Genomic DNA, 26,715 nt, shown 5'->3' with positions numbered 1-26,715 from the left:
CACAAAAAGTTAATAGATCTCAAATAAACTGCACACTGTATAGCAACAGAGGCCATTGTTCTTGAATAGACCAAGTGGCTAACCTTTGGTGCAATGTTGTTTACAGGTTTTCCTGGACACGAAACGGGAAGTTTTTCAATGTTGCAAAGGACCCTCGAGTAACCATGAGGCATTGGTCAGGTACACTGGTTGTTGACTTCCGCAGTGGTGGAAGGCCAGAGGATTATGAGGGAGAATATCAGTGTTTTGCTCGGAATGACTACGGAACAGCTATCTCTAACAAAATATTCCTGCATGTTTCAAGTGAGTACACTTTAACACAAATTGTTAACTTCATTATGCATTTCTATAGCCTTATCAGTTATATGGTTTAGTTTGCTAGAGCTTTGTTTTGTACTTAGAATGGTTATAAAATTTCTGGCATGCAATAAGCTCATGTACAGTTTAATAAATACAGTGTTGCTGCTTACCAAGAGGTGAAAGAGACTTGTAGCATTATATATTTGTTTTAACATTTGTATAAAACAATAGCAGCCATCTTCCATTGCAGCAATTTAGAAAATGTTTGTATTTCTGTAAATGTATGACTCTTAAGAACCCTTTCGTAAGCATATTTTAGGATGGGGTAATTAAAAAAACCTCAAGTTGATAGCTTTGATCGCTCAATTGGGGCCACTCTGTTAGATTTTGGATTCCTCCCCTGCAGACATCACTACCAACAGTGATGTTTCCAATTTGCTCAGAAATAGGATATGTTTATTCAAAGTTTATATTCCTGTGCTCCTATATTCTATCTTTTTGTCAGCATTTGAATTTCATCAGAGATTTTCTGTATTCATTGGAATCTTGTCTAATTTCTCACTCACACTATTTTCTGGCCATTATTAATTATCCCAGGGTCATTTCATCAAGTGTCTACTTGAATCATTCTCTTTAAATATAATACATGAGTTGATGCAATTTCTCTTACAAAGTTTATAATTTCAGAATCCCCTTTGTGGCCAAAGGAAAATTTGGACATTCAAGAGGTTCATGAAGGTGCTTCACTTATCTTGGCATGCAATCCCCCACCTGGACTACCGCCCCCTGCTATCTTTTGGATGAGTAGCTGTAAGTCTGTACATGACTCAGGTGGCTATAACTGTATTTAACAATGAGACAGTTCTGTGACACAAGACGCGATGGCATCGTAGGATGACTACATCAGGTTGTTCCTTTTGGATACTTGCCATATACGATATTTAGACCATGGCAAAAAAATATGCCTTTGGATGTCATGGGTAACAGTCCACACAATCCTTCATCTTTGTCAGGTTGAAGGAGGCTAATGCAAGCTAATGTATAACGTATATAGAAGGGACACATTTGCCAACTATGATATAGCTGCAAAGGAATCTTATTTCATTCTTTGACAGACTAAATTAGTAGACCAGGGAAATGCTGTGGGCTTAGTATACATAGACTTCAGCAAGGCATTCAACAAAGTAGACCACAAACAACTACTTGGTAAGCTAAAAAAATGTGGGATAGACAGCATCACAGATGGATTTGTAACTGGCTGACAAACCATACTCAGCGATTAGTCCTTAATGGTACTACAACTACATGGAGGGAAGTAAGCAGTGGAGTGCCACAGGGTTCAATCATAGAACCAGTACTCTTCGATATCTTCATAAATGACTTAGATGAGGGAATAGAAAGGGAGCTCATCAAATTTGCAGATGACATTAAGCTGGCAGGAATAGCCAACACCTCAGAAGACAAGCTCAGGATTCAAAAAGATCTTGGCAGATTTGAAAAATGGGTCCTATCTAACAAAATGAAATTTAATGTGGAGAAAAGCAAGGTTTTACACTTAGGCAGAAAAAACCAAAGGTACAAGTACAGATTAGATGAAATCTGGCTCAAAATCAGTAACTGTGAGAGGGACCTTTGAGTCCTAGTGGATGAACACTTAAATATGAGCCAGCAGTGTGTGGCAGCAGCCAAAAAAAACCTATTACAATCCTTGATTGTATAAACAGAGGCATAGAATCAAAATCACATAACGTATTAGTACCACTTCATAAAGCCTTAGTAAGACCAAACCTGGAATACTGCATCCAGTTTTGGTCACCACATTAAAAAAAAGATGTTGAGACTTTGGAAAAAGTGGCAAAAAAGAGCAACTAAGATGATTAGTTGTCAACAAAAGTGCGTATAGTCAAGGCTATGGTCTTCCCAGTTGCAATGTATGGCAGTGAAAGTTGGACCATAAGAAAGGCTGAGCGCCAAAGAATTGAGGCCTTTGAACTATGGTGCTGGAGAAGACTCCTGCGAGTCCCTTGGACTGCAAGGCAATCAAACCAGTCAGTCCTAGAGGAGATCAACCCTGACTACTCTTTAGAAGGCCAGATCCTGAAGCTAAAATTCAAATACTTTGGCCACCTAATGAGAAGGAAGGACTCACTGGAGTAGAGCCTATTGCTGGGAAAGGTTGAGGGCAAGAGAAGAAGGGGACGACAGAGAATGAGGTGGCTGGATGGAGTCACTGGAGCAGTAGGCGTGAGCTTAAATGGACTCCAGAAGATGGTAGAGGACAGGAAGGCCTGGAGGAACGTTGTCCATAGGGTTGCGATGGGTCGGACACGACTTCGCAGCTAACAACAAGATGATTAAAGGCTTGGAATCTAAAACATATGAAGAATGATTGCAGGATTTGGATTTGGCTAGTCTAGAGAAAAGAAAGACTAGGGATAACATGATAGCACTATTCCAGTATTTGAGAAGTTGTCACAAAGAGAAGGGGGGTCAACTTATTTGCCAAAGCACCAGAGGGCAGGACAAGAAACAATTGATGGAAACTAAACAAGGAGAGAAGCAACCTGGAACTAAGGAGAAACTTTCTAACAGTGAGGACAATTAACCTGTGGAACAGCTTGCCATCAAGCTGTTTTAAGAAGAGATTGGACAGTCTCTTGTCTGAAATGGTATAGGGTCTCCTGCTTGAGTAGGGGGTTGGACTAGAAGACCTCCAAAGTCCCTTCCAGCTCTATTCTGATTGTATAAACTACCTACTTTTTCCTCCTTCCATGTTCTCAAAAGCAATATGGAGGGCATGTTGTCAGTTAGTAGCTGTTGCTTGTTAATCAGATAAAAACTGGAGCTGCAGACAGAGTTGGTCCAAGATGTTTTGCCCCATCTCTGTCCCAAACTACTGCATTATAGTTTTCCAAAATATATATGCAGGATCTCACTTTTTGAAATGTACTTCTTTGGTGTGTTCTCTAATGTTTGCATGAAAAACACCATAAATTGTTTTCTTAAATTTCACTGTACACTTGATATGATCATATGTGCAAAGATTAATATCAAAGGAAATCATCTTAAAAGGTTTTTCCTATCTGCATTCATCACAATAATTATGGTGGCTCACTTATTCTAGCTTCTTAATGCTAGCAGGAATTAACATGTGGCATTTGGAGCTTGTTATGCCTAGTAGATAATTGTCATTGGTTCCAATGCTGCTATGGCATGTAGCACATAGCTATGTAATACAGCTATGAATTCTAAAAAGAATTGCTGTTCCTTCTTCCAGCCATGGAGCCAATCCATCAAGACAAGCGTGTCTCTCAAGGGCAGAATGGTGACTTGTATTTCTCTAATGTTGTGCAGCAGGATGCTCTGACTGACTATAGCTGCAATGCTCGCTTTGCTTTCACACATACCATCCAGCAGAAAAATCCTTACACCCTCAAAATCCTGACCAGTAAGTATTTATTATGAATAGCTTAGTTGGAGTAATAACAGCAAGGTCCTTTCTATGCCACCTGTGCTGACAATGTTCAGAGAAACCATCTTCTTTGCAAATGTGGCAGCATTAATGGAACTGTATTTTTATTGTTCAGACATTTCTTAATTTATGTTGTTTCCATTCTACATGTTTAGAAAACATTGAAAATTATTTATTTTCTCACATGATTGTTTTGCATTAGTTTTCCAAGTAGAACAGAGATGGGAAGGGAGGGTGAAAGGATTTTAAAACAGCCCTACTAATCCTCTTAAGAAAAAAGATGTCACTGTCCAGCTGATTTATCTACAGACCCAAACATTTAAATATTTTTAAGGAATATCATTTATTTGAATATGTTTTTGGAAATTAGAACAGCAATAAAATGTGAAAATCTGGCCTTATTTTGTGTTTTTAGTCCACATCTTTCTTGTGGATATGATCCTGCACCACAGATTTCTCAGGAGATTAAGTGATCTTCCTGTTTTTAAATGGAGACATTTTATTTAATATTTATATCTCTGTGGAGATTCTCAGTCATCCAGTCGTAGCTATCTCAAAGGTGCTTTTTTCTTCAAAAGGCTACTGGACTGTTTTTTTTTCCTTGAGGAAGAAGAAGAAAACATTTTGGTTCTCATCCAATAAGCTTCATCAGTTCTGAGGAGGGATGGAAGGAGAGGTTGCGATAGGATGGGGAGGGGGGAGTATTGGAAGTATTGTATTTCTTTGCAGTCATCTGGGCATGGATAGGGGCCCCTGGGGGAAATGCATCAAGAGGCCCCTAGTACGTTTTTAGCCGGTTGTTTTAAAGGTTTAGGGAGGGGGGGAATGGTAGGGTTGGGAGGGAATTAGGATGTGTTCCTTCAACCGGCTGTCAGTCTGGGCCGGAGATGGTCCCCGGCGAGAGGGGTTTGGGGTTGGGGGCTTCTGGTTTTCCTGGTATTGGGGTGGGGTTTCAAATCCCCACGATGATAGGGAATGGCAGCAGGCAGTCACACGGAGGGCCATATCGACATCTGGGATCACGCCCCCGCTGTCTTCAAGCGGTGGTGTGCTCTGACCCTCTGGTTGGTACCCGTTTACCCGGGGGTGCGGGGGATCAGGTCCCTGAGCTTAGGTTGGTGTACTTCAATGCCAGATCCATGGTGAATAAGGCTCCCCTCATCCATGATTTGATCGAGGAGGAACGCGCGGATCTGGCATGCATTAGAGAAACCTGGTTGGGCTCAGAGGGAGGTGTCCCTCTGACTGAGCTTTGCTCTCCAGGTTTCTGTGTGTTGCATCAGCCGAGGGCTCAGGGCAGGGGCGGTGGGGTGGCGGTAGTTATACGGGAGACCTTATGTCCGCGGGAGTCCACTGTTTTACAGATAGGCGGGAGTGAGTCCCTCCTCCTGAGGTGCGGCCCTAGGGCTCAGTTGGGCTTGTTGCTCACATACCTGGCGCCCAGCTGTGTGGCAACGGCCCTGCCCAAGCTTCTTGACGCCCTCTCAGGGTTGTCGGTTGAGTTTCCCAGACTTATAGTTCTGGGCGACTTTAACCTGCCTTCTCTGGGAGGGTCGTCTGAGTTAGCCTGGGAGTTCTTGGCCTCCATGACGGCCATGGACCTGACCCAAGTAATTCAGGGTCCAACCCATTGGGGGACACACTCTCGACCTAGTTTTCTTATCTGGGCAGTGGCTTGATGATCTGGGAGGGGGCTCACCAACTATTGTCCCCCTGTCATGGTCCGATCATCACCTCCTGTGGTTGGTCTTCCGTTATGCCACCCCCCTCTGCTGGGCTGTGGAACCGACCAGGTGGTTCTGCCCCAGGCGCCTAATGGACCCGGAACGGTTCCAGACGGTGCTTGGGTCTATACCTATCCCCCTCACAGCCCGGTCGACGCCTTGGTGAATGCCTGGGAAAGGGCTGCCACCGAGGCGCTCAACCGTGTTGTACCCTTGCGACCCCTGACCCGGCGCAGATCTCGGTGGGCTCCATGGTTTTCTATGGAGCTCCGGGAGATGAAGCGTAGGAGACGGGGTCTAGAGAGCTGTTGGAGATCCAGCCGATCCGAATCTGACCGATCGGTTCTCTCTCCCCTCCTGTTCAACATCTATATGAAGCCGCTGGGCAAGATCATTCGTGGTTTCGGGGTGGGGTATCATCAGTATGCTGATGATACCCAACTTTTTTCTCAACCCCGAACCAACCCAGTGATGCCCTCGCCGTGATGTCCCGTTGCCTGGAGGCGGTCTGGGTCTGGATGGGGAGAAACAGGCTTCGTCTCAATCCTGCCAAGACTGAGTGGCTGTGCATACCGGCATCTCGGGTCACCCAGACTATTCCATCTTTAATGATGGGGGGTGAGGTGTTACCCCCCCGTTGATAGGGCTCGCAACTTGGGCGTCCTGGATTCACGGCTCAATTTTGAAGACCACATAGGAGCCGTGACCAGGGGGGCTTTTGCCCAGGTTCGCCTGGTGCGCCAGTTGCGACCCTATCTGGACCTAGATGCCCTACGCACAGTCACTCATGCACTCGTGACCTCCCGTTTAGACTACTGCAACGCTCTCTACATGGGGCTGCCCTTGAGGACCACTCGGAGGCTTCAACTGGTGCAGAATGTGGCCGCGCAAGTTGTGATGGAGGCTTCCCGATACTCCCATGTAACACCTCTACTCCGCGAGCTGCATTGGCTTCCGGTTGCCCTTCGGGTGAGATTCAAGGTGCTGGTGACGACCTATAAAGCCCTAAATGGCTTGGGTCCGGGTTATCTGAGGGAACACCTGCTGCCGGCATCAAGCTCCCTTCGTCCCGTGCGCTCCCACAGGGAGGGCCTTCTCAGGATACCGCCAGTTAAGGAATGCCGGCAGGTTATTCCCAGGGGAAGAGCGTTCTCTGTGGGCACGCCGGCCCTATGGAACCAACTCCCCATGGAACTTAGGACTGCCCCCGACCTTCGCTCATTCCGCAGGGACCTGAAAACTTGGCTCTTTGAGCTGTCTGGCCCAGGCTGAGGGGTTTTAATTTTTATTGGGTTTTAGTTTTAAATTTCAGGGACTTCATTTAATTAATTGTCTTAATCTGATTTTAATTTTTGTATGTTTGTTTTAATCCTCCCTGTACACCGCCCTGAGTCCTCCAGGAATAGGGCGGTATATAAATTTAATAAAATAAAAATAAAATAAAAATAAATAAAATAGAACTCTCTCTGAGAGCTGCTGAGGTCACTTGGGGGTTTATCTATGCCCTCAGGGTCACCTGAATCAGGGTGCAATTCATTGTGGAATTTTCTTGGAACTGCTGCAAAACCTACTTTGTAAACTGGAATTGTTGTTGTTGTTAGTTGCGAAGTCGTGTCCGACCCATCGCGACCCTATGGACAACGTTCCTCCAGGCCTTCCTATCCTCTACCATCTTCTGGAGTCCATTTAAGCTCACGCCTACTGCTTCAGTGACTCCATCCAGCCACCTCATTCTCTGTCGTCCCCTTCTTCTATTGCCCTCAATCTTTCCCAGCATTAGGCTCTTCTCCGGTGAGTCCCTCCTTCTCATTAGGTGGCCAAAGTATTTGAGTTTTAGCTTCAGGATCTGGCCTTCTAAAGAGCAGTCAGGGTTGATCTCCTCTAGGACTGACCGGTTTGATCGCCTTGCAGTCCAAGGGACTCGCAGGAGTCTTCTCCAGCACCAGAGTTCAAAGGCTTCAATTCTTTGGCGCTCAGCCTTTCTTATGGTCCAGCTTTCACTGCCATATATTGCAACTGGGAAGACCATAGCCTTGACTATATGCACTTTTGTTGACAGGGTGATATCTCTGCTTTTTAGTGTGCTGTCTAGATTTGCCATGGCTTTCCTCCCCAGGAGCAAGCGTCTTTTAATTTCTTGGCTACAGTCCCCATCTGCAGTGATCTTGGAGCCCAGGAAAATAAAATCTGTCACTACCTCCATTTCTTCCCCATCTATTTGCCAGGAATTGAGAGGGCCAGATGCCATGATCTTGGTTTTCTTAATGTTTAGTTTCAACCCAACTTTTGCACTCTCCTTCATCACTCGCAACAAGAGGCTCTTTAGTTCCTCTTCACTTTCTGCCATTAGAGTGGTATCATCTGCATATCTTAGGTTGTTGATGTTTCTTCCGGCAATCTTAATTCCAACTTTTGATTCATCTAGCCCTGCCTTTCTCATGATGTGCTCTGCATATAAGTTAAATAGGCAAGGCGACAGTATACAGCCTTGCTGGACTCCTTTCCCAATTTTGAACCAATCAGTGGTTCCGTGTCCAGTTCTCACTGTTGCTTCTTGGCCCGCATATAGGTTTCTCAAGAGACAAATAAGATGGTCTGGTATGCCCATCTCTTTAAGGACTTGCTACAGTTTGTTATGATCCACACAATCAAAGGCTTTAGCATAGTCAATGAAGCAGAAGTAGATGTTTTTCTGGAACTCTCTAGCTTTCTCCATGATCCAGCGTATGTTAGCAATTTGATCTCTAGTTCCTCTGCCTCTTCGAAATCCTGCCTGTACGTCTGGTAGTTCTCTATCCACATACTGCTGGAGTCTAGCTTGTAGAATTTTAAGCATAACTTTACTAGCATGAGAAATGAGTGCAATGGTGCGATAGTTTGAACATTCTTTGGCACTGCCTTTCTTTGGAATTGGAATGTAAACTGATCTTTTCCAATCCTGTGGCCACTGTTGAGTTTTCCAAATTTGCTGGCAAATTGAGTAGCACTTTTACTGCATCGTCTTTTAAGATTTTGAATAGCTCAGCTGGAATACTGTAAACCTCCACTAGCTTTGTTGTTGCTCAGCTTTTCTAAGGCCCACTTCACTTCACATTCTAGGATGTCTGGCTCGAGGTCAGTGACCAACTCATTGTGATTATCAGGGACATTAAGCTCATTCTTGTATAGTTCTTCTGTGTAATTTTGCCACCTCTTCTTAATCTCTTCTGCCTCTGTTAGGTCCCTGCCATTTTGGTCCTTTATCATGCCCATTTTTGCATGAAACGTTCCCTTCATCTCTCCAATTTTCTTGAAAAGATCTCTGGTCCTCCCTATTCTATTGTTTTCTTCTATTTCTTTGCATTGTTCATTTAAGAAGGCATTCTTATCTCTTCTAGCTATTCTTTGGAATTCTGCATTTAATTGGGCATATCTTTCTTTTTCTCCCTTGCCTTTCGCTTCCCTCCTTTCCTCAGCTATTTGCAAAGCTTCCTCAGACAGCCATTTTGCTTTCTTGCATTTCTTTTTCTTTGGGATGGTTTTGGTTGCTACCTGTTGTACAATGTTGCAAACCTCTGTCCATAGTTCTTCAGGCACTCTGTCTATCAGATCTAATTCCTTAAATCTATTTGTCACCTCTACTGTATATTCAACAGGGATATGATTTAATTCATACCTGACTGGCCTAGCGCTTTTCCCTACTTTCTTTAATTTAAGCCTAAACTTTGCAACAAGAAGCTCATGGTCTGAGCCACAGTCAGCTCCTGGTCTTGTTTTTACTGACTGTATAGAGCTTCTCCATCTTTGGCTGCAGAGCATATAGTCAATCTGATTTCTGTGTTGACCGTCTGGTGATGTCCATGTGTAAAGCCATCTCTTGGGTTGTTGGAAAAGAGTGTTTGCTATGACCATCGTATTCTCTTGACAAAATTCTATAAGCCTGTGCCCTGCTTCATTTTGTACTCCAAGGCCAAACTTGCCTGTTATTCCAGTTATCTTTTGGCTTCCTACTTTAGGATTCCAATCTCCCATGATGATAAGGACATCATTTTTGGGTGTTAGTTCTATAAGGTGCTGTAGGGCTTCATAGAACTGGTCAATTTCATCCTCTTCAGCACTGGTGGTTGGGGCATAGACTTGGACTACTGTGATATTGAATGGTTTGCCTTGGATTCGAACTGAGATCATTCTGTCATTTTGAGTGTTGTATCCCAGTATTGCTTTTCCTACTTTTTATTGACTATGAAGGCTACTCCATTTCTTCTGAGGGATTCTTGCCCGCAGTAGTATACCTGATGGTCATCTGAATTAAATTCACCCATTCCTGTCCATTTTAGTTCGCTGATACCTAAGATGTCGATGTTTAGTCTTGTCATCTCTTGTTTGACCACGTCCAGCTTTCCTTGATTTATGGATCTTACATTCCAGGTTCCTATGGAGAAAGAATCTTTACAGCATCGGACTTTCCTTTCACCACCAGACATATCCACAGCTGAGCGTCCTTTCGGCTTTGGCCCAGTCGCTTCATTCTTTCTGGCGCTACTAGTACTAGCCCTCTGCTCTTCCCCAGTAGCATATTGGACGCCTTCCGACCTGAGGGGCTCATCTTCCAGCGTCATATCGTTTTGCCTTTTGGTACTGTCCATAGGGTTTTCATGGCAAAGATACTGGAGTGGTTTGCCATTTCCTTCTCCAGTGGATCACGTTTTGTCAGAACTCTCTGCTATGACCTTTCCGTCTTGGGTGGCCCTACACGGCATAGCTCATAGCTTCATTGAATTACGCAAGCCCCTTCGCCACGACAAGGCAGTAATCCATGAAGGGGAAACTGGAAATAGATGGTTCTTATTCCTCCCCCTTTTTTATTTAATATGTTTGGTTATAGGACAAGGGATCATTTTAGAAATCTTCAACAGACTTTTACCTGATACTGGTTTTATTTTATTTATTTTTTTAGAAAAACAGGTTAACCATTATTTCCACAATCTAGACTAAGCGTGATTTTTCTAAATGTATCCATCTCTATGCTTATTTAGTAGTCTGTAAAGAAACTGTGTATTTGGCTTCATTCAATCTCTTACATTCAGCTTGACTCTGAAATCCTCACCCTTAATTTCTTCTGGTACTTTGGTAACACTAAGAACTATCCTTTGGACATTGCTGGTCTTCAGATATCATTGATCTAAGAAAAACTATAGACACCTGACAATATTGCAGAGACATAACCTGCATTCATTAAGGGTTTGCTCTTCATTAGAGTCTACAAGTTGTGTAAAGATAAAACAAATTGTGTCTTAATTTTTTAAAAAATTATTTTACCTGAATGGTAAAAAAATCTTACTAAAAAACTGAAGGGAATAGTCCAAATAATCTCCGGGAATCAACACTTACTTGAAGGCCCAATATATAAATGGAATAAGGGGGGAAAAAGAGATAGTAGATGACTAGTTCTGAACACTGAGAAGATAACCTCCATACAATATATAGTTCTTGGCTTGTAGTAGATATATCTCACTGCTGATTTATTTAGGAATATATTCTTGATTTTTATAAAAAAAAATATGGAACTTGGAGCCATTCTAGGTTTCTGCCTATAATGTTAACGATCTTGAGAATATTTAAGAAAGTTACTGTACATTCTAGCTCACAGGAATATCTCTTTAATATGATTGGACATCACTAATGCCAAATAATTTATGGGATTATAAATTACATAATTACATAACATACAAAAAGTATAAAAAAGGAGACTTAATGTTTTAATGAAGAAAGTTCTGCGGGCCTTCTTTTGTAGGACAAAATGGATGAATAGTTGTGGACTAGAATATAGCCAAACAATGAATGACCAGGTATCAACCATAATTTCAATCATTTTGGTATTTACCAGCTCAGTTCTCATTTACAAATATCAGCTTTTCCCATCACCTGCTCCCTGATCATTTTATATACAAATCTTAGGGTAGAATGTGACTTCTAACATATATTGACAATCTCAGGTGGAATGCTAAAAGGGAACCTGGACAACTCAGTGCAGCCAACTTGGTGTAGGCCACTCACCACAGCCAACTCGCTGCACCAACTTGCTGTGGAACAACTTGCCATGGTCAATGTGCCGCTGGACAACTCACCGTGGGACAATATCAAAGAAATGGTGGAATAGAATCATTAAAAAAGGATGCAAAAGGAAGGACAAAATTAAATGTGAATGACAGTCAGTAAAATAAGTTTTAAATTATTTTAAATGCTTAAATTGAATTGTTGAATTGTCCCACAGTGAGTTGGCCACAGCGAGTACTCATGGCGAGTTGGGCGCACCAAGTTGGTCGAGGCAAGTTGGCTATAGAAAGTCGGCTGGACCAAGGTGTCCCATTCTATGCTGAAATACATCCTCTGCTCTGCCATCTTGTACTGTATTATCACGATTACTATGTTCAGAGTCAAAATATGCTTTGTATAATTAAGTTTCTGTTTAATATTAGTCTTTTAATTGATAATCTCTCATACACACCTACAAATACACAATTTCTTTCCGTATGTTTTTATAATTCTGTTATTTCTTGTTTAATTTTTACTTTACCCTGTAGAAATGTACACAACTAAAGAAAAGTTTTATTCCAAGCTTGGAACAAACCAATTCTATTTAAAATATCCTGTTCTATGAATTTCAATGAAATAAACCTCAAAACATTTCAGATATTATCCTGTAGGGAACAACATGAATCTGAAGAAGCCATTTACTTTTTTGTTCTTATTGTTGGGCCCTAAAACTGGTAAGGGCTGTCCACAATGCAATTTGTAGGGAAAAAAGTGTTCAAGTTGTTATTGTTGTTATTTTTAATTTAACAAACATTCTGCAGAGTGCAGAAAGATTTCTGCTTGACTATTGCTATGGGAATGGAAATAAATGCATTCCTCTCCCTTGGAGACAAGTGGGTCGTGGCAATCAGTTAATGAAGTTCTAATATAAGGACATCAAGAGCAATGCATCTGTATTTAGAAAAATTTAGCTACATAAAATTGTATCTATTATCTAATTGAGAAGTGGTTCTTTGTGTAAAGATAAATAATATAAAAATTTGGAAGATTCTTTGGCTGCAGTTTTTACACTTCATCTGCTAATGAAAATTACTGGCAGTGTAGGAGGCCACTTGGAAACAATCAGTCTATAATAAATATAATTGGTTGGAAGAAGAGGTGATAAATGAAAAATATACCGTACATAATGACATGGTTTTCAGAAATATTTAAGTACTATTCTGTTTTAAGCTTTTAAATTGCTCTATTTTCATTTCTTAGTGCTTGACAAATTACAAAATATAATGAAATTTGTTTCTCTAAAACTACATGGCTTATGCCAAATTGTTTATTTTGAATTCAAGTTATAAGAAATTGAATAGTGATCACTAATTTACATGAGTGTACCAAACTTTTCATGCCTTTCATCTAATAATTTTAAAATGCTTTAAAATATTTTTCATTTATTCATTTTTTAAAATAATATAATTTTTAATGTGCTCTTTTTCCTATCCTTGACCATTTTGGACTGTGGCCTTTGGCACCTCTCTCACAAATAAATGCAGTTCTTGGCATGTTGCACTATCCATGATATAAAAAAAAGAATTGGCAAGGAATGGCTTATTTGTGTTATTGCTTTCAGTCAGTTGTTCCTGGGTATCTTTTTGGTGTTTTGAAAAATATAGCCAAAATCTTCATTGGGGAATGGGAGACAATCTGCCAAATTATTCCAGTATTTATTTTTATGTTTGTAGGGCATGCATTATTAATAGTACTGCAGGTAAGCTCTCTCATATCTTTTGAGGTTCCTGGTTTGGTCAAAGGATGTGAAATAGAATAACCAGAGTTTCCTGAACATTGAAATCTCTGCATACATAACAGTTCTTAATGTATGTTATCTTTGCTCTTGGTTTCCTCCATATTCTCAATGGTCCTCAGAAATGGAGTGCTATAGTTCCCATTATTATTACCATGTTTTCTTAAAACATGATAGTTGTGCAAAGTTTATCTATATTCTACTAAAACTCTTGTGTCTAGAACCTTCAACTGGTTGAATAGTGCATCATAGGGTAACAGTTTTTGAACAAAGTTACCTTAAATGGAGGGACGCAGTGGCTCAGTGGGTTAGGACGCTGAGCTTGTCGATCAGAAGGTCGGCAGTTTGGCGGATCGAATCCCGAGTGCCGCGTAACAGAGTGAGCGCCTGTTACTCGTCCCAGCTTCTGCCAACCTAGCAGTTCGAAAGCACGTAAAAATGCAAGTAGAAAAATAGGGACCACTACGGTGGGAAGGTAACAGCGTTCCGTGCGCCTTTGGCGTCTAGTCATGCCGGCCACATGACCACGGAGACGTCCTCGGACAAGCGCTGGCTCTTCGGCTTTGAAACGGAGATGAGCACCGGCCCCTAGAGTCGGAAACGACTAGCATGCATGTGCGGGGGAACCTTTACCTTTACCTTTACCTTAAATGGGCTAACTTAAAGAATATATCTAGCCTGGGACCCATGGCAAATTTCATAAAACACTTTATGACATTAAAAGTGATTGTACAAAAATTAATGACACAACATGTCATAAAACATTTCCTGTGGTCAACTGCTGATATTTGACTAACTATACATTCAACTTAGGCCACTTTCAAGTCAAATATATCACTGAATATCTCCCTGAATTTTTAAGAACTTTGCCAGTGATGGAAGTACATTAGAAGCTCTTGTCATTATTGAAGACTTTGTGGAATCTGGTATGGAAATATCTCTGAAAGGATGAACGGAGGGTTGTCTAGTACAACAAATTTGTTTATCCTATAAAATATTGCTTTATTAAGAAAGAGTAATAAATGCACAGATTGCAAAGATACACCTACTAATTTGAAATGAATGGATTTACTTTCAGATGAATGATGTATCAAATGGTGTATTTCATCCTTTCTTGGCAGAGCAGAAGAACATTTTCCAGATCTTCTTGAATCTCATAACAGAGGGAGATTCATCATTAAAATGATAAAGTGTGGAGACTCAAACAGATTTTATTGTTTATACATTTTTCATATAAAAGTGCTTGTTTCAACCAGTATACTTTTATGCTTGTTTCAACTTTACTTTGCTCTTTTGGATTTCCTAGTTGCTTATTTCTCTGAATGCTATTTGGAATAGTTTGCTTATCAGATTTTAAAACTTGGTATTAATTTCAAATCTATACTATATATTTTAAACTGGATAACATATAAGTTCAGATTATTTTTCTGATATAAATAGGCTGAGATATATGATTCTGAGGAAATTAGGTAATGGAAAGTGGGGAAGAGAGAGAGAGAGAGAGAGAGAGAGAGAGAGAGAGAGAGAGAGAGAGAGAGAGAGAGAGAGAGAGAGAGAGAGAGAGAGAGAGAGAGAGAGAGAGAGAGAGAGAGAGAGAGAGAGAGAGAGAAGGATGAAAAGCAATTTTAGTACTATTGTTTGTGCATCTGCCTCTTTCTGCCAAAATTTCTCCTAATATTTTGTTCAGTCTTGATATTAAGTACAACAAAAACCAGAGAGAAGAAGTTGCATTTACTCTTAAACATCTTATTTTTTTAATAGGACACAAGAAATTTTATAAAACAGATGTAAACAATGTTATTAAATTTTATTGAGGCACAGAACTAATCGTAGCTCTCCTGTACTAAGATTTTTTGATTCTACAGATTCCGAAACTCTCTATTATACCTAGCCTTTTATTTCCCTTCTCTTTTATTTTCATCTTTATTCTTGCTTTGTTTCATTCAAATTCAGAAATACTTGCTAGCTTACATGCTTTTCCATGGCAATTTAATTGATTTTAATAGAAGGCATTATCATTCTGCAAGTCTTATATTTAGGAACATATCTGATTGCCATAGGATTTCATGGATTCAGTGGAGAAAGAGGACAAGAAACTAATTGCTCTGTTTCTTACCCATTAGTCTGCTTAATTTTAGCTCTCTGATGATTCAAAGCTCTTCCAGTGATAGACCAGGATGGAGAGGAGAAAGGAACATAAAATGTAGGGAGCAATATGTCCAGAGCCAGGAAGGTAGTACATTGATATGGTAACATATTGGTAATGTATTCATTGGAGGGAACCAGGGTCTTTGTAGGACAACCCATAATGCACCTCATGTAATCTTTGGTCCTTTGTGATGTCAGAAAAGTTGATTCCTGGGTCTGGAGGTTCTAAGTGTTAGAGTTTCTCCTCTGATTTTGAAATCCTGTCACCAACCTCAGAGAATTTTGAAAACGTAGACTCCAAGGATAGTAAAAAGTAGTTGTTCCTGTTATTACTATTGGGAAGTAATTTTATAAGGGTTTTTTCACAACGCTGTCTTAGTCAAGGAAATCTCTTGGCGATTTATTTTTTAATGAAACACAACTCATTCTAATAATGTTTGCATGAGCAAAGTCTGTAATGTTCATCATTCTTTCTTTGTTTTAAAGTTGTTTTGTTGCTTCTAATCCTTATTTGGCAAATTAGCAAGAATAATTTGTTCATTGTATGTGCTTGAAAAATCCTGTGGCAAAACAGTTCCAATTTTGTGAGATACTTAACAAACTTATTGAAAATTTCCTGATATTTAGGAAGTCAGATGCAAAATTATAATTAATCTTTTCTTTAAAAACAATTGTAACTGTTTTGATTTTGCATGTTTGTGGAGGTTTTTTTTTTTTTTGCAAAACAACCATACCTATAATTTAATTTTTCATAGAAATAAGCAGTCTTTTAAAGCTGCTATCTTACATTGCTATCTTACATCTATCAGAAACATGACAGCTGTGTTATCTTATTTCTAAACAGTCTTCAGGCCTTTTTGGATGTTATGTGTATGATGTTTCATATGCTTTTCTTTCTGGCATGCACTTTGTATTTATAAAGTTAATTTTCTTTTGTGCTCTTCCCTTCCATTACCTTTTGGTTATTTAGCACATGCTTTGTCGCTTTAGAACGTTCATGTTATTTTGTGAAGCGTCCTTTCAAAATCACACTGACATGTACAGTGGTGAGTCAACGCTGACTTCTGGAAATCCTCATGTTCTAACTTCTCTGTTCCTAACCTGATTTACTATTGTATTAACTTAACTTGTTGGTCAGTCAGTGAAAAATGGGAGACAAACACAATAGTCTGTCTGATAGACCATCTTTGACCATCTTTTCAAGGACTCAGACTGCACAATCTTCCAAACAAACCCTTTTTCTCCATCACTGTTGGACATCAATAGTGATATTGACAATTCACATTTCAAATGAGGTCATCTTGTGAAATTCTGCTTTATTTATTGTCAGTTGACTGTATTGTTTCTTATGGGTATATGTATCAAAACAAAACTTTTAAGTATAGAATTCCCCAATTATTGCCAAATCTTTTCATTTGAATTTCACTTTTGGATTACATGGATCTGAGCAACACTCAGCTGCCATGTTGAAAAAGAAAAATTCTAAATATCAGTTACATTGTTTATATTTAAAATACATATCTATAATAATCACAAATAAATGGGAAAACCATGATGGATATTCTTTGCAGTAGCATTACATAATTGTTTGAATGCTTCAAAGGAATTCTGTTCACTCGTTTTGTATACTGGAAGAATCATGAATTATACATTGTTTTTCAGATATATAATCACCAGGCTTTTCTCTGGCATGCAAATTATGTGATAGTGTAGATATTTAGGAAGGGATTAATTTCTCTGGAATTAGGGAAAGAAAATTGCGAGAAAGCAATTTACTTTTATGAATGCTTGTTTGGATGTATAATCAGAGTGTCCCCCTGATCTGTGCGATACAAATTTATTTGTTTAAAGAGAAGTGCAGCAAACTGGGTACATTGTTTGTTATAGTCTTGCACAATAAATGAGAACTCAATGTATCTTTGTTTATTGTGTATCCAAAGAACACATAGCATCTCTTGGTTTTGCTTGCAGACGGCTTTTTTTCTCATAGAATGCTCAGAATGGAGTTCCGGCACCTTTTTTGGATGGAACCTTGTAGGGTAGGCAAGGTGGGTTGTATGACATGTGTGAGTTCCGGCACCTTTTTCTTTTACAAAAAAAGCACTGCTTGCAGAGATATCTTCTTTTCATGAATTCAACCCTCATTATTTCTGACTTGGAAAATGTTCCTATACGACTAGAGGTTAGAAACTTCTTTTTAAAAAGACTTGCTATGCGAACGGTGATTAAATTATCTTTCTAAGGATATAATTGATATGTGCCGATCAATCCCATTTTCCTCCAAGAGTAATGAACTATTTTTATATATCTTTGCTTTTCATTTTTCATATAAGGGTATAATTCTCATGAGAGATGCAAACTCCAAAGTTGAAGACTCCAACGAATCCAGGGCCTTTTTTGTTGTTTGATTGCTTGCTTGATTTGATGTTATGAAATCAGACTTAAGAATGAAATATTACAGGAGTTTGGTTGATTTCCATCATTTCCTTTCAGTTGCTAGTGGACTATGTTGTGCTAGGTATTGCAGGGGGGAAAGGATGAGTGATGTGCATCAGCCACTCCTTACTCATTTTGTCTGGATTTTAGTTCATCCCAAACCAGACTGTCCAATTCTTCAATGCTTTGCCTTAGAAAACCACATTTTCCATACTTTCTACACAACTCTCCTACACAGCCTCAAAAAAACTTTTTAGGGCTTTGCATCTGTCCCAAGCAGATTTGGACTTAGCATGAAGAACTGCACCGTGCAACATTACTTCATCCCTTATAGTGTATTGATGGAAGAATGTCTAGCAAGTGAAGTAGCCTGCTGGATTCCACCCATTTCTTTTCTAACTATAGTTTTAAGAAAGATTTTTCTAGTTTCTTAATCAGCTTTGCCTCCCTTTAAAAAATCTTGAATTATATTTTGAGTAATATCTGCATTTAAATTAGACTTCTTTACTGTTATTGAGAAGTACTTTGAGAACCATTATTACAGAAATGAGGACGTGCTCATATTGTAAATAAATAGATAATAGCAAACTCAATCTGAATGTTTTTAAACACAGGTAGTCCTCTACTTACAACAGTTCATTAAGTCAGTGTTTTTCAACCACTGTTCCGCGGCACACTAGTGTGCCGCGAGATGTTGCCTGGTGTGCCGTGGGAAAAATTGAAAAGTAATTATAAAATACTTTCTTTGTGTTTATTTGATTCCTATTCAAGAGAATTACTTTATATATAGTCAATATAGGCACAGAGCTAAATTTTTTAACATTTTCTAATGGTGGAGTGCCTCGTGATTTTTTTCATGAAACAAGTGTGCCTTTGCCCAAAAAAGGTTGAAAAACACTGCATTAAGTGACCGTGCAAAGTTATGACAACACTGAAAAAGTGACCTATGATCATTTTTCACAGTTACTACCTTTGCAGCATCCCCATGATCATGTGATCAATATTCAGATGCTTGACAACTGGTTCATCTTTATGATGGTTGCTGTGTCCCAAGGTCATGTGATCCGCTTTTGCAGCCTTCTGACAAGCAAAGTGAATGGGGAAGCCAGATTCACTTAACAACCGCGTTACTAAATAAACAACTTTAGTGATTTACTTAACAACTGAGGCAACAAAAGTCATAAAATGGGTCAAAACTCACTTAAATGTCTCACTTAACAATAGAGGTTTTGGGTTCAATTGTGGTCATAAATCGAGGACTATGTACATGTGCTCATTTTCTTAGTACCTTTTTTGCAGAGTTCATTACAAAATGAAATTCAAGAATAAATACAGGTTAGATATAAAAAAGAATAAATCACAAGATTAGCTGAGCTTATCAATCAGTCTTTTGCATATTTTGTGTATGATGTAGCAGAATTTGCAAATTACGAAAAAATTCTGTTCCATTCTTGAGTTTGACAAGAGAAGGGAAAGAATAGGCTTCAGGTGGGCAGTAATAATTAAGTTTAACACACATACACACAAACACACACACATACACACCACCCACACAAGCTTCCTGCACATTTTTATACTTTCATATAATGCCTGAATTATTCCAAGATGGGAAATGTATATATGTATATCTTGCCCCATTGATGTCCCATCATTTTTGACAAGTTCTGCAACAGAGAACTGTACTGATATTAATAGGCTCTTCTAGCAAGTTATAATTTTGGAAAATCAAGATTCTTTATGAAATGGTTAGTCTAAATCAGTGGTGGGATTCAGCCAATTTGCACCACTTCGGCAGAACTGGTAGCTAATTTTTTGTTGCCCAGGCCCAGAATGGACTTCCGGAAGCAGCATCCACACAGAGAACCAGTTGTTCACATATTTGAATCCCACCACTGCTCTAAGTAGAGCAGAGGTGTCAAACTGCCGGCCTGCAGGCCAGACATGTCATCCGGAAGCCGCACCCACCCCATTGACAGCAGTGGCAAAACCGTCCCAATACGTTGTACAACGTCATGTGACGTCGCAAGTGTGACATATCTGAAATAGAGAAAGCTCTCCTGTAGTTATTTCCTCTCCAGTTTATGGAGGATGCAGTGTCAGGGGACACAGCAAGTATATTTGCCCCTCAAATATGCTTATGCTGTGAAAAAATAGAATGTTTGGGATTAGTGTGTATTTTAGCTTTTTGCATGAAAGCATGTTTAATTTTAATCTGTGAAAACGTTCACTGACGCTGTGTCAAAACTAGAGCAACATTACTGTAGAAATTTGTTTTTGACAAAAATTAAGATTAAGCGCCTAATCCTAAAGTTAATGTTCTGTTCTTCACTCTTCTGGCTTTTTCACAAAACAGGTTTACTCATAGGAATATATGAATAATATCTCATTGGTCAGACTCATGGAATTTAGTAACATATAATCTCTTTCCATTACATTTTACACATTTTGTAAATCCAATTAAGAGGATCTATGCCATATTCACAGCTTTATACCTCTTGCCTGTTGTGATAGATACTAAGCTGACTAAATTTCATTGTTTAATTGTTAATTGTTTCAGCAATAGGTAGATTTGCAGGAAGCTTAGGGAGACAAATCTGTGTGCATAGAGTATAAGCAATAAAAGGAACAATGTTAGGATTATTCAACAGTACATACCCTATAAAAAGGTGGATGCTTTGTTAAATTACATCCATTTAGGTTGGCAAAGCTTTGAAGAAATACTTCACTTTAATTAAGCTTCAAAAGAAACACCCCCTTAAATAATTATTTGCATATCGTGTATTATTTCATCAAAGTTTTCAGTGGAAATTGAATAAGCAATTTACCTGTAAATATCTTGGGAAGTTGTCACTGGCCTATTTTATGGGCAGGAATGTATTCACCAAAATGCTGCTTGGAGATACTCTTTCTAGAACTATTCTATTTCAATGTCTTCATCTGTACATTGATCTACGGTAAATATCTGCAAAAACCTGAAGTTCAGTAGAGGAACTGCAAGAACAATTTAGCTATTTCATACAATCCCTGTTGGTTTCAAAGTCAATTGCTCTGAAAATTTCCTGCAAGGAATCATTGATTAATAAGTTCAATCAAATCTGGAAGACATTCATGAGCAATCTCATAGGAATATATGTTTTGTACCAAGTCAACTAATTGATTCATCTGACTCAAGTTTGTCTTATTAAGTAGCAGCAACTCTTTAGGTGTTGAGGCAGGAATGTTTTCTAAACTTAACTCAAAACTGTCTAGAACTGGAAACTATTGTGTGCAAAAAGAGGTACAGCAACTTTCATAGATCAATTAAGCAATTTAAACATATGCTTCAAAGATCCACACTAGTTAATTTACATCAGTAATCTATTAACTTAATTAACTAATTACACACTAGCATATTTAGTGATGCTGCCTATTTCTCCTCTGTGGTTTATGAATAAGCTTGAAAGTTTCTCTTGGCATTCTTAATAAAACTATTGATCGTAGTTCGTGTTTATGTAGGAGCTACAAAATAATTTCTGGCTCTGGGTGATTTTTTTTCCAACTCAGTTTTCTTTCCTGCATTCAAATGTATGCAAAAGAGAAAGAGAAAATTAGCATCCATATTCATAAATAGGATATTTATACAGAATTCCATGATAAAGGAATCAGTAGAAATCTGCTCTAAACCAAAAACTCAAAAGTAGATGTATCTGTGCCCCAAAGGAAGATTTAGCCCAGCATTCTAACACATAAAGATCCTCTGTTAGATGCTGTTAATTAATGATAAATTGCAAACATTTGTTTCTCTTAACACTTATTAACACAATCCTGTCAGGTTCCAAAGAGAAAAAAATCTCATGTTGCTGTCTTTTGCTTCTGGAGAAAAGGAAGAATAGAAATCTAGTAAATAAATAATTGTTTATTTGTAAGTTTTATACAAGTTTTTAACCTGTTCTGTTTGCAATTTTTTCTGTTCACCTGTCAGTTTTTTTGTAACTGTTCTGCTCAGATGTTTGTCTTAACCTTTCTGCAGCTCTTATATTTGTCCTTTGTCTTGCTTTAAATATTTCCTTGTAGTGCAGATGTGTAGTGCACATTCACATCCACAGAGCTTAGGGAAATGTCACTCTCTGTCGTAATTTTCATTTAATTAACAAAATGAGTCCATATTGAACAGCATGGAATAATTGCTTGTTGTATGACACCATTTATTCAAGATTCTTTCCACATAGCAGCTTTTTAAAAAAGATCTTATGTCAGCTGTCCTCTTGTTTTGAAACCTATTTTGATGAATTTGAATTTCATTTTTATGAAGTCAGAACTAATGGTATGGCATTTTATTTTTGCTCATCAAATTAACTGTGAATTAACTTCTTATCATGGGCAGAAATCTTTTATTTCTTTTGTTCATTTATTTTCCTTCCCCCCGGAGTTCATATTTCCTTGAGGGGGAAATCATAAGTATTATTTAGAAATATAGTTGTGATTTCTACAGTACAATATTTAGTCATAACACAAGTGCATTTTGATATTTGTGCACAAATCAAAAGCAAGAGCTCCATCCAATGATTTATTAAGGCATCCACAATGACAGTCTTTAGAACTGATTTGGAATCATGTCAGTTTCAAGTATTGTAACCTAACACAGAGATGCTTCCATTCTTCAGAGTCATTTAGATCTATGGAATTAATTATATTTTCCTTTGCATCCCATTAAATTGAGATTCAGTTAATATTAGATCTAAGTTCAATTAAGCATTTAATAAAGCCATAGTTTTGGGACCAAAAGATTTTGCCAATCTCAGAATGCTTTTGCCAATTTTGTACTTTGAATCCTTCATATTAAATCAGTAATCAGTCCTTGATTTTCAGTGCTACTTCAAGTTATAATGCTAAAGTGGATAATCAGATTCTTGATTTTTTTTTCATTCTATGTATTTTAACAAGGAATGCTAATTTGCAGCCAACAGTACAGATAATTGCTTTGTCAAAGCTTTTTATGCTCTGTGCTATAGATAAGGGACAGGTTTTTTTGTTAAAAAAAACCCTTAATTACTGGCTTTAATGTTGAGGTAGCTCCTTCTTTTTGATATTTTTTTCCTCTGAAACAGATCCTAAAAATAATCTGGATTTGCTATAGAAAGAGAATGTCAATAATTCTATCTTAAAGATCAATTGAATTGGAACCATACAGACCATGGAGGGAATATTTTAGAGGATAGACACAGCTACAAATAAGGAATGCGGTGGCTCAGTGGGTTAGGACGCTGAGCTTGTCGATCAGAAGATCGGCAGTTTGGCGGGTCGAATCCCGAGTGCCGCGTAGCAGAGTGAGCGCCTGTTACTCATCCCAGCTTCTGCCAACCTAGCAGTTCGAAAGCACGTAAAAATGCAAGTAGAAAAATAGGGACCACTCCGGTGGGAAGGTAACAGTGTTCCGTGCGCCTTTGGCATCTAGTCATGCCAGCCACATGACCACGGAGACGTCCTCGGACAAGCGCTGGCTCTTCGGCTTTGAAACGGAGATGAGCACCGGCCCCTAGAGTCGGAAACGACTAGCATGCATGTGTGGGGGAACCTTTACCTTTACCTTTATTGGGTTTTATAATGTGATTTGTTTAATGGATAGGTCCCAGAATATGCCAACTCTCTCAGGATGGCCAGAGAAAATTGTGGAGAGGCAGTCTTACAAATACCCAGCTCTTATGCCCTTTGTAATGTTTTGTGAAATATCTTGTGTAATGAAATATCTTATGAACATGCCTTTGGCTGAAGGAAGAATTCATGGCTCAGTGGAATGGCTTGCTCAATAGCTTAGTATCAAAATATGAAATTTTTCACTTGAGCAAGGATGAATCACAATCAGGTTTAAGTGAACGTCACAGTTTCCATGAGACCCAGCACATAATATTGAACATCTTATTACATAATGTTTTTAACAACATTCGATTTAATTGTTTTAGTTGTTTCTTGTAATTCATATTTTCCCACTGTAAATTTCACAAAGTAGCATTGGAATTTTATTGAATACTATAGGTAATTGTGATCTCCACAAACAGGTATAAAATGATACTTTATAAGGACATTTCTGCAGTATTTTTATTTTGAAAAAATGAAACTTTGAATTCCCTTTTTCTAAACATCAAATTTGCACGTCATTAAATTTGAAATATGGTAAATATTTATCTGTTTTGCTGTGAATAAAGTAACTTATTATTACAACTATTATTACTGTTTCATTCCATTCCATTATGTGTCTGTGCCACTGTCTGATTTTTCCACTGAAACCTTGTTCCATTTTAGCATTTTTCCAATCTCTTTGTAGATTCCCACGTCAGATCTTGGGTGTTGCAAATATTTTCTAATTTGCTTGTTTCCTATTGTCTTTCGTTTGCACACTGCCCTTTGGAGAAGGATTTACAATTCTGTATTCTTCCTCCCTCATGTCCTGATTTCAGCCCGAGGTATTTCAGAAAGACAACCCAGCTTCATGTACCCTGTTGGGACCTCAAGCAGTCAGACGGTGCTAAGAGGAGAAGACCTCTTGCTGGAATGCATTGCCTCAGGAGTGTACGTACCAGTTGGGATCAGGGAAACCATGGTTTGTCAAATATATTCTGGTCTAAATTCTTGGAGATAAAATCACATCCAGTTACTTATTGTTAATTATTTTTGGTTTGGTAAATAAAAGATAACTTCACAAGAACAAACAGGAAATAATTGAAATGATAAAATTCAAAAACATAATTTTAGTGGGATTAATCATTGATGTTTATGGGCAGGGGGAGCAAGTGATGAAAAATTGTTGTGATATACAGGCTCCAGAGCTTACACACTTGTATATAACGCAGTTCAAGTATGAAAACATGCATTGTGACATCACAGTATATGTTTCACTATTTTGTAACTATTTTGATTAGAAGTTAATGTCAACTTTGATGGCTATAAGACCATTTTTTTCCACCAAAATTTGTACTACCACCATTAAAAATGAAGCTGTGATTTCCAGTGTGGCAGTCTGAAACAACTTTTCAAGTTATTCATGTTACCCAGAAAGTCAGATAAATTGATTCATCTAGTTTGGTGTTGTTTATGCTGGTATACCTGAAGCTAAAACTCAAATACTTTGGCCACCTGATGAGAAGGAAGGACTCACTGGAGAAGAGCCTAATGCTGGGAAAGATTGAGGGCAAGAGAAAAAGGGGACGACAGAGAATGAGGTGGCTGGATGGAGTCACTGAAGCAGTAGGCGTGAGCTTAAATGGACTCCAGAAGATGATAGAGGACAGGAAGGCCTGGAGGAACGTTGTCCATAGGGTTGCGATGGGTCGGACACGACTTCACAGCTAACAACAACAAATGCTAGTATATCTCTCAAACGTTTCATAGAAAACTTTCTAACAGGATCGTATCTGAAATCTTTAGTCTCAGGAGTCAAAAAGTAACAACTTAATTTTATACATGAATATATTCAATAATTAATTTCTAGTCTCTTCTCATTGATGTCCTTGCCTCTCAAGTTGTTTGCCAGGCATTTTGAGAGAACAGGTTATTTTGAGGTCAAGTTTCCAGAAAATTTCTTTATAATACATAATTCATGTTGGAAAAATATTGGCATCAAATGCTCAAATCTTCTGGATTTTTTTTTGTTTGTTTTGTTCCTTCAGTCCAACACCAGGTATCATGTGGCACAAAAAGGGTGGTGATCTTCCATCAGGCAGGATCAAGTTGGAAAACTTTAACAAGGCTCTTCATATTGCAAATGTTTCTGAGGAAGATTCTGGGGAATATTTCTGCTTAGCTTCCAACAAAGTGGGCATTAGTCGCCATAGTATCTTGGTGAAAGTGAAAGGTATGTCACATTTACTGTGCCTTCTTATTCTCCAGAAGCTGGTAATGCAAAAGACCAGTGAAGGAGGCTTACATAGGAAACCTTTCTGGGGGCAGTCTGACCGTGTGATGGGAACGTGGTATTAGAATGCTTCCTGAGTAACAAATTACTGTTTTGAACACAAACCTACATATCTTTATTCAGCCAAGTGGAAGAAAACATAAAACTGTCATTGTTCCTTAGGTAAAGTGAATTGGGGAACAGTCAGATAAGAGAGACCATAACCCACAGCTACATAGTGGGTAGAGCAAGTGTCTTAAAAAGGAGCCTGCCTAAATTATCAGGATATAATGGTGATGGCAGACTTGCTAAATTCTGTTAATGCAGCTTTGTAATAAAGTAGAAATAGCTTATTTGGCCATGTTTCCCCTTTGGTCTACCTGGTAAGACTGATACCTTCTCTGCCATAGTGGCCAGTTTATGGAACATTCACCACCAACACCACCATCATCCTCCCCAAAGTGAGGCCAGCTTCTTTCCTTCTTATTTTTAAGAAGTCTCTCAAGACCTGGCTATGTCATCAGGCTTGGGGACCAGGGGAAGAGGCTCCCTTGCTAATCTAATCACTTGAGTGCCTTGTGCTTTCTAAACTTTTTCTAATGACCATTGTATTACATGTTTATTACTGTATATCTTTGTTATTACACTGCCAAAGTCACATCTTGTGAGATTGGTAGTTATATAAATTTGATACATAAATAAATGTAATAAACTGGCTTTCTAAGAGTTCAAAGAATGAGAAATAAGTAAAATGTATTCAAATTAAGAGACCCTTTCAAATACATTCCCATCTATATGCCCTAAAAATCAAATAATATATCACTAAATTTTTCGGGCCCTCAAAAACTAAAGGTTTCCCAAAATTCTTCCCCCTTTTCTATATATTCTCTGCAAGTAAATTAATAAGTAGCAAAAATAGAGGATCTCCAGCTGCCTTTTATTCCTGTTCCGATTAACT

The 26,715-nt window shown here is 38.7% G+C and overlaps 1 protein-coding gene across 1 annotated transcript in view; it reads left to right on the top strand.

The window, feature by feature from the left end:
* The window catches only part of NFASC (neurofascin), a gene marked incomplete at its 5' end in the record, with an annotated part of 146,907 nt that overhangs the window by 11,758 nt on the left and 108,434 nt on the right, over nucleotides 1-26,715 (top strand). Inside the window, 4 exons of the mRNA XM_081323164.1 lie at nucleotides 107-303; nucleotides 988-1,110; nucleotides 3,578-3,752; nucleotides 16,445-16,500. Coding sequence (XP_081179290.1) covers nucleotides 107-303; nucleotides 988-1,110; nucleotides 3,578-3,752; nucleotides 16,445-16,500 — 551 coding nt within the window. The remainder of the gene's footprint in view (nucleotides 1-106; nucleotides 304-987; nucleotides 1,111-3,577; nucleotides 3,753-16,444; nucleotides 16,501-26,715) is intronic.

Source organism: Vipera berus (assembly GCF_964194415.1).
Source record: "Vipera berus genome assembly, chromosome: 3".
NCBI lineage: Eukaryota > Metazoa > Chordata > Lepidosauria > Squamata > Viperidae > Vipera > Vipera berus.
The sequence above is the reverse complement of the archived record's forward strand: the minus strand, read 5'-3'. Positions and strand labels throughout refer to the sequence as shown.